We start from the raw sequence: 12,022 nt of genomic DNA, 5'->3' as shown, positions 1-12,022 counted from the left end.
ATTTTCAACTGCACAAGAGACATCACCACTTTAATATATCAATCTCAAACTCAACTATCCATAATGGAACTCATCACTTTATCCAATCCTGCTGTGTCTTCTGCGTTTTGTATGCAGAAACTGAGGGTCATTTTAGATTATTTTTCCCCTCAATACCTTAATCAGTCAACAAAACTAAAGCTTGTCCTTTTTTCTCTGCTTGAGTCATTGCAGTAATTATCCATTACTCTTACCCACAGTCTACTTGATCTTATCAAAATTTTCCTTTTTAATGCATTTCCCTCTATTACTTTTTTCTCAGGTGTAATTACAAGCTTATTATTTCCTCCTTAAAAGCTCTTCAGTGGTTTTGCACAATCTGCAAGACATATTTCAACACTTTAGTCATAAATCTTTGATAATTTGACTCTATCATCTGGTCTCTTCCTACTTTTCAAACTTTTACTCTTGACCTGTTTCTCCCTGTCATTATGTTTTAATGATACATATTTATTTTAGCTATTAGGATATGCTGTGATCTTTTTCGCATCTTTTTTTTTTGCATGAACTAATCTTTTCATTTCAAATGTCTGTCACCTTCCAATATGCTCGGTAAACTATGATCAGTCCTCTCAGAGGTTACAGTCTTCAACTTTATTCCTTCCTATTTCCCAATAAAGGAATCATTATCTTTTTTCTTATGTTTTTCTCACACTTATGTTAATAATGTGTCACACTACAGTACTGGTTTTTTAACTGTTTGTTTCCTTCCTTAAAATAAAAATTCTTTGTGATGAGGTACCTCATTAATTTTTGATACTACAAAGTTTAATATATTTGTTGGTACATTGTAGTCACTCAATGTGTAAGATAAGCACTAAAATTCTTAGAACAACAAAATCTTCATTTGTGTTCTTAGATAACAATTGATGAAACTTCTTGAGAGACAAGGTAGAAGACGAACAAATAAAAACCAGCAGCACTTAAAAGGGAGCTCCATACACTCACTGGCGTGATCGATACTGCTGAGCAAGGCTTTCTGAAATTCGTTTCCATATTTGAAGGAAGGATGACTGAAGTCACAACAGATCCTTGGGAAATATTTCTTAGTATGGAAGAGCAGCCTGTTACTTTGAAGAGCAATTGAACAGGTGATCCGAGCAATGAAAAGAGTAAGAAGCGAGGGGGAACAAAAGGGAAGAAAGACAGCAGACACTTTTAGGGCAGAAAGGAATTTTAATGAGGAGAGGAGCAGTCAGTGAAGCGGCTGAATTGGATGCCTTTTGATTTATACTTTGTTCAGGTAGCTAGCTAGCTCAGGTAGAAGAACTCAGACTGAAATGTACCCTTTACTCATAGAATCAGAATCTTAAGTTATCTAAAATTTCCGTGAGAGTTATACCATATCATGGTCCAAGTCTGAGACAATCGCAAATCTTTTAAATGGTCTCTTACAAAAGCTCCATTAGGAAGAGTTGACAGCTATTTAGTGTAACCTAGAGAATAAATTTTTCCTTGTGATAGTATTATATTTAATTGGGGAAAAAGCTTTCCAATTGGAGCCTACAAAAATATGTGCAAAGAATTTTCTTGAATACTGAAAAGGAAAATTCAACTTGTTTCATATTTTCTTTTGCACAAAATCTGTGGACTTTGTAGCAGCTTTGTTACACAGATATATCATTAGGGCCCACATCAGGTAAGAGCACCAGGAAAATTCTCACATTTCTAAGGTTTCTAAAAAGCATCCTCAACTTCTTCTGTGTCAGCTGTACGAGCATCTTCTTTTTTGCGACACTGAAAAAAAATTAGCACTGAAAATCACATTATGATTCCTAAAATCATACATGTAGTAAATACTTAGTTTTTAAAAATACAAGCAATCGTGATGTTTATAGAACAAAATGTTAAAATGCCATTTGTCCTCTTTTGATTTCATCTCTATCTCAACCCACTCTCTTAATTGCTACTGAATCACATATAACTTTTGGTATACTCCCAGACTTTTAAAATAAAATATTCGTGGTCTTCTACAACATCAACAAATGCCAGCACTCCAGAAGTCACCCTGTCGTGACATTCCCAATTATTCCTTTCCTTTCCTCTGAAAGTAATGCCCTTTTCACTTACAGGTAATCCATCCTTTCTTTTCTTTCTAATTTTACCAATAGCTTCCAGCCCTCCCGCTAAACATTATAGTTTAGATTTAGTTTTGCCCAATTTCAAATATTCTGTGAGTAGAATAAAAAAGTATGCATTCTTTTGCATTTACCTTTTAATAGTCAAGATTATTATATGAGATTGATCTGTGTTGTTAAGTGTAGTTATTCCTCATTTTAATTAACATGTAGAATTTTATTCTCAATATATTCACCACGCACTGAATGCATGTGCACTTCATGACCATTATGAATAATACTGATCTACATGTTTATTTTTTTCCCCTAGACATTTATCTTGCTACATGTGTACACACACTTCTGTTGAATACATAATAAGTTACTGATAGGGTATGCATATCTTAACCTTCAGTAAATAATGCCCCAAAGATTTTCAAAGTTGTTGCAGTAATTTATACTCCAACTAGGAGTGCGAAATTGCATTTATACGGTCATTACCATCACTTAAATCTGTCCTCTGAAATTCAGTCATTCTGTTAGGTAGTTAGTATCTCCTTGTAGTCTTACTTTAATGTTGTTACTGAAGGGGCCGCGTTTATGCCTGACTGCTTGCTGTGTGTGTTCTATATGTGTCATGTGTTGTATAGTCCTCCTTTACGTGTTTTTTGAAATAAAATGCTTTCTATGTATTATTTTAATTTCGTTGTTAATTTTATTTTACTACAATTTTGGGAATTTTCTTAGTCACTGGTCAGGGGTTATAGTGTGCATTTTACCTTATCACAATCTGCTTCAGATGAATGCTAATTTAATTCCAGTAAAATACAGAAACTTTGTGCTAATGTGGCTATATTCCTTCCCCTTCCTTTGTGCTATTATTGCCACATGTATTACATCTACACATGTGACATGGAGAAGGAAATGACAAGCCGCTTCAGTACTCCTGCCTGGAGAATGCCACGGGTAGGCAAGCCTGGAGGGCTGCAGTCCCTGGGCCGCAAAGTGTCAGACGTGAGCGCGTGTTGTGTAACCAATGATACAGTGTTAGAATCCTTGCTTTTATAATCTTATCTCTTCTAAAATTTCATATAAAAAAATATATTTACAGACCAACAGTTGGCAAACTACAGCACATGAACCAAATCTGACCCATTATCTGTTTTATAAAGTTTGATCGAAACAGAGCCATATCTGTTCCTTTAAACACTGTCCATGGCTGCTTTCATGTTATTAAGTAAAACTGAGTAGCTGGGACAAATGGAATTGATGTTGATAATAAACGTCAACTTAAAATAAGGAGATTATCTTGGATTAATTGGGTGAGCTCAATGTGATTTATGCAACTGTCTTTTAAGTTAGTTAACAAAGAACAAATGACATATTTAGACTATTTTAAAAATACTTATCTGCATAATCACCTTTACTGATGCTATTTCTTCATGTGTATTTGAGTTCCACCTGGTATTATTTCCTTTCAGTCTAAAGAGCTTCCTGTGATGTTTCTTGTAAGGAAGTTCTGCCAGCCACACATTAACAGTCATTGTTCATCTGCATGTCTTTATTTCACAGTCATTTTTGAAGGATAGTTTTAAAGGATACAGAATTCATGCTTGACTGTTTTTTTCTTCCAGCACTGTAATATGCTTTCCTACCACTTTAAGGCCTCCATTGTTTTTGATGAGTTAGCGGTTAATCTTATTATGGGTTACACTTACACTGCACATGAAGTCACTTTTTCTTGCTGCTTCCAAGACTTTCTTTTATTAGTTTATTTCTGAATAATCTAGGAGTGCATCTCTTTGTGTTTATTCTGAGACCACTGAGCCTCTTAGATGGATGCATGCTAAGCTGCTTCAGTTGTGTCTGACTCTGTAATCCTAGGACCTAGAGCCCCCCAGGCTTCTCTGTCCATGGGGTTCTCCAGGCAAGAATATTGGAATGGATTGCCATTTCCTTCTCCAGGGGATCTTCCCAACCCAGGGATTGAACCTGTGTCTTAGATGGACAGAATAATGTTTTTCCTCAAATGTGGGGAATTCTGGGCCATTATTTTTCAATTTTTTCCCTCATTCCCTCCTTTCTGGTATTCTTATTATGCATATGTGAGTGCAGTAGATGGGGTCCCGCACAAATCTCTAAGGCTGTTTATTTTTCTTTTTTTTTCAGTTCTTCAAACTGGATGATCTATACTGTTCTATCATGTTTGCAGATTTTGTTTTCTGTTGACTCAGATTTGCCCTTGGGTTTTTCATTTCAGAAAGGATGTCAGTCCTGAATATTCATTGGAAGGACTGATGCTGAAGCTGAAACTTCAATACTTTGGCCACCTGATGCAAAGAACTGACTCATTTGAAAAGATCCTGATGCTGGGAAAGATTGAAGGTGGAAAGAGAAGGGGATGACAGAGGATGAGATGGTTGAATAGCATCACTGACTCAATGGACATGAGTTTGAGTAAACTCTGGAAGCTGGTGATGGATAGGCAGGCCTGGCATGCTGCAGTCCATGGGGTCTCAAAGAGTCGGACACGACTGAGCAACTGAACTGAAGTGTGCATCTTCAGGTCTGGCTGGTTGTCAATTTCTTGCCCCAATAGTATTGTAATCTTAGTTAGGCCAGGCATTAGATTGGCTTTTCCAGACTGTTTGCAACTGAGATCACCATTGTTTTAATAATACCCTTAGTCATAAAAATTCCTTTGCTCTACTCCAAATAAAACCAGGCCTCTGCAGCAGTGGTCCTCACAGTCTGACTCACCCAGATAAATTTCTGCAAAATGGAACCTGGAGTTGAGGGGACAAGTTGGAAGGAATTAGAGCAGCCCCAAGTTAAACTGTCACAGACATCCGCTGCTCTTACCCAAGGTTTAGTAAGTTTTTAAAAATAAACGCTTCTCAATTTGTTGTGTTGTTGTTTAGTCACTAAGTTGTGTCTGACTTTTTGTGACCCCATGGACTGCAGCATGCCAGACTTCCCTGTCCTCAACCACCATTGCTCAAACTCATGTCCACTGAGTTAGTGATGCCCTCCAACCAGCTCCTCCTCTGTTACCCTCTTCTCTTCCTGCCCTCGATCTTTCCTAGCATCAGGAATAATGTCACCTCTTTGCATCAGGTGGCCAGACTATTGGAGCTTCAGATTCAGCATCAGTCCTTCCAATGAGTATTCACAACTGATTTCCTTTAGGACTGACTGGTTTGATCTTGTTTTATTTTTATTTTAATATTGTTTCATGTATTATTTTTCTAATTTTATAAACAGAAAAAAATAGAAAGTGAAATTATATTTTTATTAGTACCAAACATATCAGAACACTTTATCTCCTCATAAAGTGTACTTACTAGAAATTACATCTCTAGTTTTGCCAGTGAGTTAGATAAAACACTTACCAAACCAACACAGCCGAAGATTGAGTATGTGAGTGCCATCGACACTTCCAATGGATAGAAGCTCAGTAAAACACGTGAAATTTGTCTCCCAAGTTTCTGAAATCAGAAAATAGACATTTTGCATTATTATCTTTTTAAAAACTTAGAAAAATTTTGATTGAAGTGTAGTTAATTCACAATGTTGTGGTAGTTTCAGGTGTACAGCAGTGACTCAATTGTACACACATATGTATGTATGTATGTACATGTGTGTGCTCAGAGGTGTCTGACTCCATGCAGCTCCGTGGACTGTAGCCTGCCAGGCTCCTCTGTCCATGGAATTTTCCAGGCAAGTATACTGGAGCCAGTTGCCACTTCCTACTCTAGGGGCTCTTCCTGACCTGGGGGTTGAACCTATGTCTTGCATGTCCTGCACTGGCAGGCAGATTCTTTACCACCAGCACCATCTGGGAAGTGGTGTACATATATACATATTATTTTTCAGATTCTTTTCCCGTATAGATTATTACAAACATTGAGTACAGTTACCCATTCTGCACAGTAGGTCCCTGCTGCCTACTTCATATATAGTAGTGAATGTGCGTCAGTCCCGAACTCCTGCTCCACCCCGCACTCCTGCCTTTGGCACTCCGGCACTCTAAGTCTGCTTTCGATGTCTGTAAGTCTATTTTTGTTTTACTCTTCACTTTTTAAATGTACTGTCTCACTGACTGATTTGCAGATATTCAAAAATCCTTGCATCCCTGGGACAAATCCCACTTGATCGTGTGTATGATCTGCTTAATGTATTGTTGGGTTTGCTTTGCTAGTTGTTAGTTTGTTGGGGATTTTTGCATCTATTTTCATCAGTCATACTGGCCTGTAATTTTCTTTTCTGTGGTATCTTTGTCTGGTTTTGGTATCAGGGTGATGATGGTCTCATAGAATGAGTTTGAAAGTGTTCCTTCCCCTGAAATTTTTGTAATAGTTCCAGAGGACTAGGTGTTAACTCTTCTCTAAATGTTAGAATTCACCTGTGAAGTCGTCTGGTCTTGGACTTGTTTATTTGAAGTTTTTAAATCACAGCATCAATTTCAGTTCTTTTAACTGGTCTGTTCATATTTTCTATTTTTCTTTCAGTCTTGGGGGGTTATGCCTTGCTAAGAATTTGTCCATTTCTTCTTGGTTGTCCATTTTATTGGCATATAGTTGCTTGTAGTAGTCTCTTATGGGCCTCTGTATGTCTGTGGTATCAGTTGTAACTTCTCTTTTTTGCTAATTTTGTTGATTTGGGCCCTCTCCCTTTTTTTCTTGTTGTGTCTGGCTAAAGTTTTATCAATTATTTTGCTTATTTTTCAAAGAACTAGCTTTGCATTTCATGGATCTTTTCTATTGCTTTCTTAGTCTCTACTTCATTTATTTCTGCTCTGATGTTTATGATTTCCTCCCTTCTACTACCTTGGGTTTTTATTTGTTCTTCTTTCTCTAGTTGCTTTAGGCACAAGGTTAGTTTGAGATTTTTCTCATTTCCTGAGGCAATTTTGTATCACTATGAGCTTCCCTCTTTAACTACTTTTGCTTTGTTCCATAGGTTTTTTGGATTATCATGATTTTGTTTTCATTTGTCTCTTAGGTATTTTTATTTCTTCAGTGATCTATTGGCTGTTCAACAGAATATTGTTTAGCCGCCACGTCTGTGTTTTTCGCAGTTTTTTTCTTGCTGTTGTTCAGTCTCTAAGTCGTGTCTGACTCTCTGTGACCCCGGGGACTGCAGCATGCCACGCCCCCTATGCCATGCTTACTATCTCCCAGTTTGCTCAAATTTACGTTCACTGAGTCCTATGATGCCATCTAACCATCTCATCCTCTGACATCCCCTTTTCCTTGTGCCTTCTATCTTTCCCGCCACAAGGTCCCTTCCCAAAGAGTTGGCTCTTGCATCAGGTGGCCAAAGTATTGGATCTTCACCTTTAGCATCAGTCCTTCCAATGAATATTCAGGGATGATTTCTTTTAGGATTGACTGGTTGGATTGCCGTGCAGTCCAACGGACTCTCAAGTTCTTTATGGTCCAACTCTCACATCTGTACCTGACTACTGGAAAACCCAGAGCTTTAACTATACAGATCTTTGTCAGCAAAGTGATGTCTCTGCTTTTTAATATACTGCCTAGGTTTGTGATAGTTTTCCTTCCCAAGAGCAAGTGTCTTTTAATTTCATAGCTGCATTCACCATCTGCAGTGATTTTGGAGACCAAGAAAATCAAGTCTGTCACTGCTTCCACTTTTCCCCCTTCTATTTGCCATGAAATGATGGGGACTGGATGCCACGATCTTAGTTTTTTGAATGTTGAGTTTTGAGCCAGCTTTTTCACTCTCCTCTTTCACCCTCATCAGGAGGCTCTTTAGTTTCTCTCCACTTGCTGCCATTAGAGTGGTAACATCTGCATATCAGTTTCCTTGCTTCTGGTGTCTGCCCTTTGGTGGGTTAAGCTGGTTTACAGGCTCATGCAGCCTTCCTGGCAGGATGCATTGGTATCTACCTACTGGTTGGTGGAGCTAAGTTTTGGCTCTCTGTGTAGGACTGTGTCAAAGGGCTATGGGCTCAGAATGTCTTTAGGAAGCCTGGGGTTGTGTGTCAGCCTACTTAGCTGTTTGGCTGGAGGTGTGCCAACACTGGAGCCTACAGGCTGTTCAGCAGGGCCAGGTCTTGGTGCTAAAGACCCAAGCAAGATGTCTGCCTCAAGGAGAGTTCATACAGATGAATACTCTGAGATGTCTGCCACCCACTCTTATGACCTCAGAGGGAACAGCTACTCCTTGCTTCCCTAGGAGACCTTCTAAGACCAGCAGGTAGGTCTGACCCAGGTTTCTATGAAGTCATTGCTTTTCTTCCGGGTCCTGGTGCTTGCAAGGCCTTGCATGTTCCCCCCAAGGGTGGAATATGTTTTCCCCAGTCCTGTGAAGCTCCTGAAAGCACCCCTGCTGGGCTTGAAAGCCAAATACTCTGAGGGCTCCTCCTCCTGATGCAACCCCTAGGCTGGTTAGCCTGATGTGAGGCTTAGAGCTCTGACTCCTATGAAGAACTTGTGATATATCCTCCAGTCTGTGGGCTGCTCACCTTGGAGGTGTGAGATCTGATTACATTGTGAGTATGCCCCTCCTACTGTCTAGTTGAGGTTTTTTCTGTATGTCTTTGGATGCAGAGTATACTGAGCGACTTCACTTTCACTTTTCACTTTCACGCACTGGAGAAGGAAATGGCAACCCACTCCAGTGTTCTTGCCTGGAGAATCCCAGGGACGGGGGAGCCTGGTGGGCTGCCGTCTATGGGGATGCATGGAGTCGGACACGACTAAAGTGACTTAGCAGCAGCAGCAGTATGTTTTTTACCCATAGTTGTTCAGCTGTGATTTTGTGATTTTGGTGTGCTTTTGAGAGGAGGTGAGCTCAAGTTGCTTCTCTTCTGCCATCTTGTCTCCTTCAAGTTTAAAGTTTTAAGACACCTGAAAGATCTTGAAAACTATGTTTAAATGTGTAGGGATGGCAGAGATCTGCAGTGAGATCCAGTCTTGAGCCAGATCACAGCACCAGAAAAGTGCTCAGTCCTTATATAGTTCTCTTAGCTAAGAATCTGGGCAAACCTGAAGCAGCAGACAGGAAGCACAAGAAGATTGGTGCTTTGCTCAAGTCACAGAAAAGCCTAGTGGATGCAGTGACTTTACTAGTATTATTATCTTTAGTAAGTGCAGAGATGTTCTTAGAAAGAGCTCCTAATACGACAGTCAAGGAAAAGGAGGGAAACAAGAATAAATAAGCTTCCTTCACTATTTGATTCCCCAGGCATTCCTACTCCTGTAGCCTCCACTTCACTTTCCTAGCTTTCACCCCCCGCCCCCCAGTTAGTTATCTACAGCTTTAAGTCTTGATCTTCGTCACTCAGCAGTCTTGTCTCAATTCTTGCGACTCTTCACTCTCATTCTGTTCACTACAGTCTCTGGTATAGCTCACTATCCAAACTCATCAGTCAACAAGATTTGGCTCATGTCTCCAATGATAAAAAGACTACCGAGAGATTTTACTGACCATCAAGCAATTCTCATCATTAAAACAGCTATTATTACAAACACTAAATTTACATGTGTAAAAATCTCACATAGAAATTGCTAGAGTATCCAACAGAAGAATCAGTTCAGTTCAGCTATTCAGTCGTGTCTGACTCTGCGACCCCATGGACTGCAGCATGCCAGGCCTCCCTGTCCATCAACAATTCCCAGACCTTGCTCAAACTCATGTCCATCGAGTCAGTGATGCCATCCAACCATCTCATCCTCTGTCATCCCCTTCTCCTCCTGCCTTCAGTCTTTCCCATAGATAGAAGAATGAGTAAATTCAAAAAGAGAACACTTCACTTAGAAGTATAAGGTGATTGTGATTTCTGAGATAAATACAGCAGATCCCTTTTGTTGCTACTGGAAAGATACTTTCAACTACATATGAGGATGAATGATTTCGTACTAAGCCTGAAAATAAATGTAGTGCTTGTGCTGGCTGTGAAAAGATAAGAATGAAATACTGATCTAGATAAAATAACATCACAATTCTCTCTCCTTCAATTCCTTCACCTTTCCCCTTCTCTTTTTCTGGGTTTATTTAATACCTTTTATATGCAAGAAGTTATTGGTTGGTAGCCATTAGATGGTAAGAATGAAATGACAAAGTTCCTGATTTCTCAGCTTATATTCCAGCAGAAAATACAGAAGGATAATATAAGGTTATATATGATAAGGTTAAAGATGTCAAATGGATTAAAAATTTGATCAGTAATTACAGGGGATAGGAGACTCATCTTAAAGTCATCCACATCTAGGAAGGCTTCACAGAGAGGTAGGACATTTGAAATAAGGACTAAGAAAACTGAAGGAGGAAAGCGATAGTCCAGGCAGCTTTACTTGTTTCTCTGTAACCTATTTTGTTTAACATAAATTGGGACAAAAATAATTAAGAAATGGAGACATTAAAAAATAAACCCAAACTACATATCATATGGCCTACAGTTTGATAATGTGAGCAAAAAACTGAATGCAAGAATGAACATAACATTTTTTGAGAAAATTATAAAACAAGTTTAACAGAAGTAAAGTGTTCATTCAAGATGATATTAACAGGAAAATAAAGAAAAGGCGGTAGTGGGTTTGAAATAGCAAAGTAAAGAATTCTCATTTAATTTTATTGACAAACATAGTCATAGCATTTTAGCTGGAAAGTACTTGTGACCTTTTAGCTGGCAAGACTGTAGAAAGTAATTTTGCCCTCACTCCTTAATTTCAGACAAAGTCTTCTCCTAAAAGTGGAAAGTTGTGTATCTGAGAAAAACAATAGGAAGCATGACTTGAGTTCTCAGCATATGATTTAAGCCTCTAAATTCAGCTTAAGTCAGTAAGTGCCCCTTTTCTGGAAGTCAATTTGGGTTGTATTTCTTGTCTCAACCAAGTGATCCTTAATTAGTAAAAATTTAACTAAATGATACACAGTAGTTGGTAACTGGGAAGACAGTGTAAAGCTAAGGGTGAGGTTTAGTTCAAGCTTTTGAGACTAGGATATCGAAATAAGGGAGTCTTGCAATACAGTATTTTTTCAGAGGCAAATATTTTCTATTTTATGTATGCAGAGTTTGAGATGATGGCAACAGAAACAAATTCAAGTAGAAAAGTCATTAGAATGTTAGAACAACAGGCGTGGTGTCTGGGGGAGACAGAGCACTTAACTAACAGATATGTGATAGCATTTTCTCCACTTATACATCTAGGAACAGGGAAGTTAAACTTGCTCAAGGGGTTACATACAGTAAGTATGAAAGGTAGTGTCTAAATAAAGGCAGTTTATTGGTTTTGGATTTATTGTATGAGAAGTATTTTTCAGAGACATGAACTTTTGGGGACAGCTGAACCTACATGAGAACACTGATGACTTGTTGAGTTTGTGAATTTAGTCAAGCCACTGATTTATGTTAGAAAAGCTGGCATTTAGAAAATCTTGTGAAATATTGGCTGCCTTAGAAACTGTTCAGTTCAGTGGCTCAGTCGTGTCTGACTCACTGAAACTCCATGAACCACAGCACGCCAGGCCTCCCTGTCCCATCACTGACTTCCGGAGTCTACCCAAACCCATGTCCATTGAGTTGGTGACGCCATCCAACCATCTCATGCTCTGTCATCCCCTTCTCCTCTGGCCCTTAATCTTTCCCAGCATCAGGGTCTTTTCAAATGAGTCAGCTCTTTGCATCAGGTGGCCAAAGTATTGGAGTTTCAGCTTCAGCATCAGTTCTTCCAATGAACACCCAGGACTGATTTCCTTTAGGATGGACTGGTTGGATCTCCTTGCAGTCCAAGGGACTCTCAAGAGTCTTCTCCCACACCACAGTTCAAAAGCATCAATTCTTTGGCACTCAGCTTTCTTCACAGTCCAACTCTCACATCCATTTATGACCACTGGAAAAACCATAGCCTTGACTAGATGGACCTTTGTTGGCAAAGTAATGTCTCTGCTTTTTAATA

The 12,022-nt window shown here is 39.0% G+C and overlaps 1 protein-coding gene across 1 annotated transcript in view; it reads right to left on the bottom strand.

The window, feature by feature from the left end:
- Nucleotides 1–1,195: 1,195 nt before the first annotated feature.
- Nucleotides 1,196–12,022, bottom strand: part of MS4A13 (membrane-spanning 4-domains, subfamily A, member 13) — a 24,794-nt gene continuing 13,967 nt past the window's right edge. The window contains exons 6-7 of the mRNA XM_010843722.1: nucleotides 5,489–5,584; nucleotides 1,196–1,776 (exon numbers count right to left, since the gene is read on the bottom strand). Coding sequence (XP_010842024.1) covers nucleotides 1,717–1,776; nucleotides 5,489–5,584 — 156 coding nt within the window. The 3' untranslated portion in view covers nucleotides 1,196–1,716. The remainder of the gene's footprint in view (nucleotides 1,777–5,488; nucleotides 5,585–12,022) is intronic.

Source organism: Bison bison, unplaced genomic scaffold (genome assembly GCF_000754665.1).
Source record: "Bison bison bison isolate TAMUID 2011002044 unplaced genomic scaffold, Bison_UMD1.0 scf7180017864185, whole genome shotgun sequence".
NCBI lineage: Eukaryota > Metazoa > Chordata > Mammalia > Artiodactyla > Bovidae > Bison > Bison bison.
This window is presented reverse-complemented; position numbering and strand designations above follow the sequence as displayed.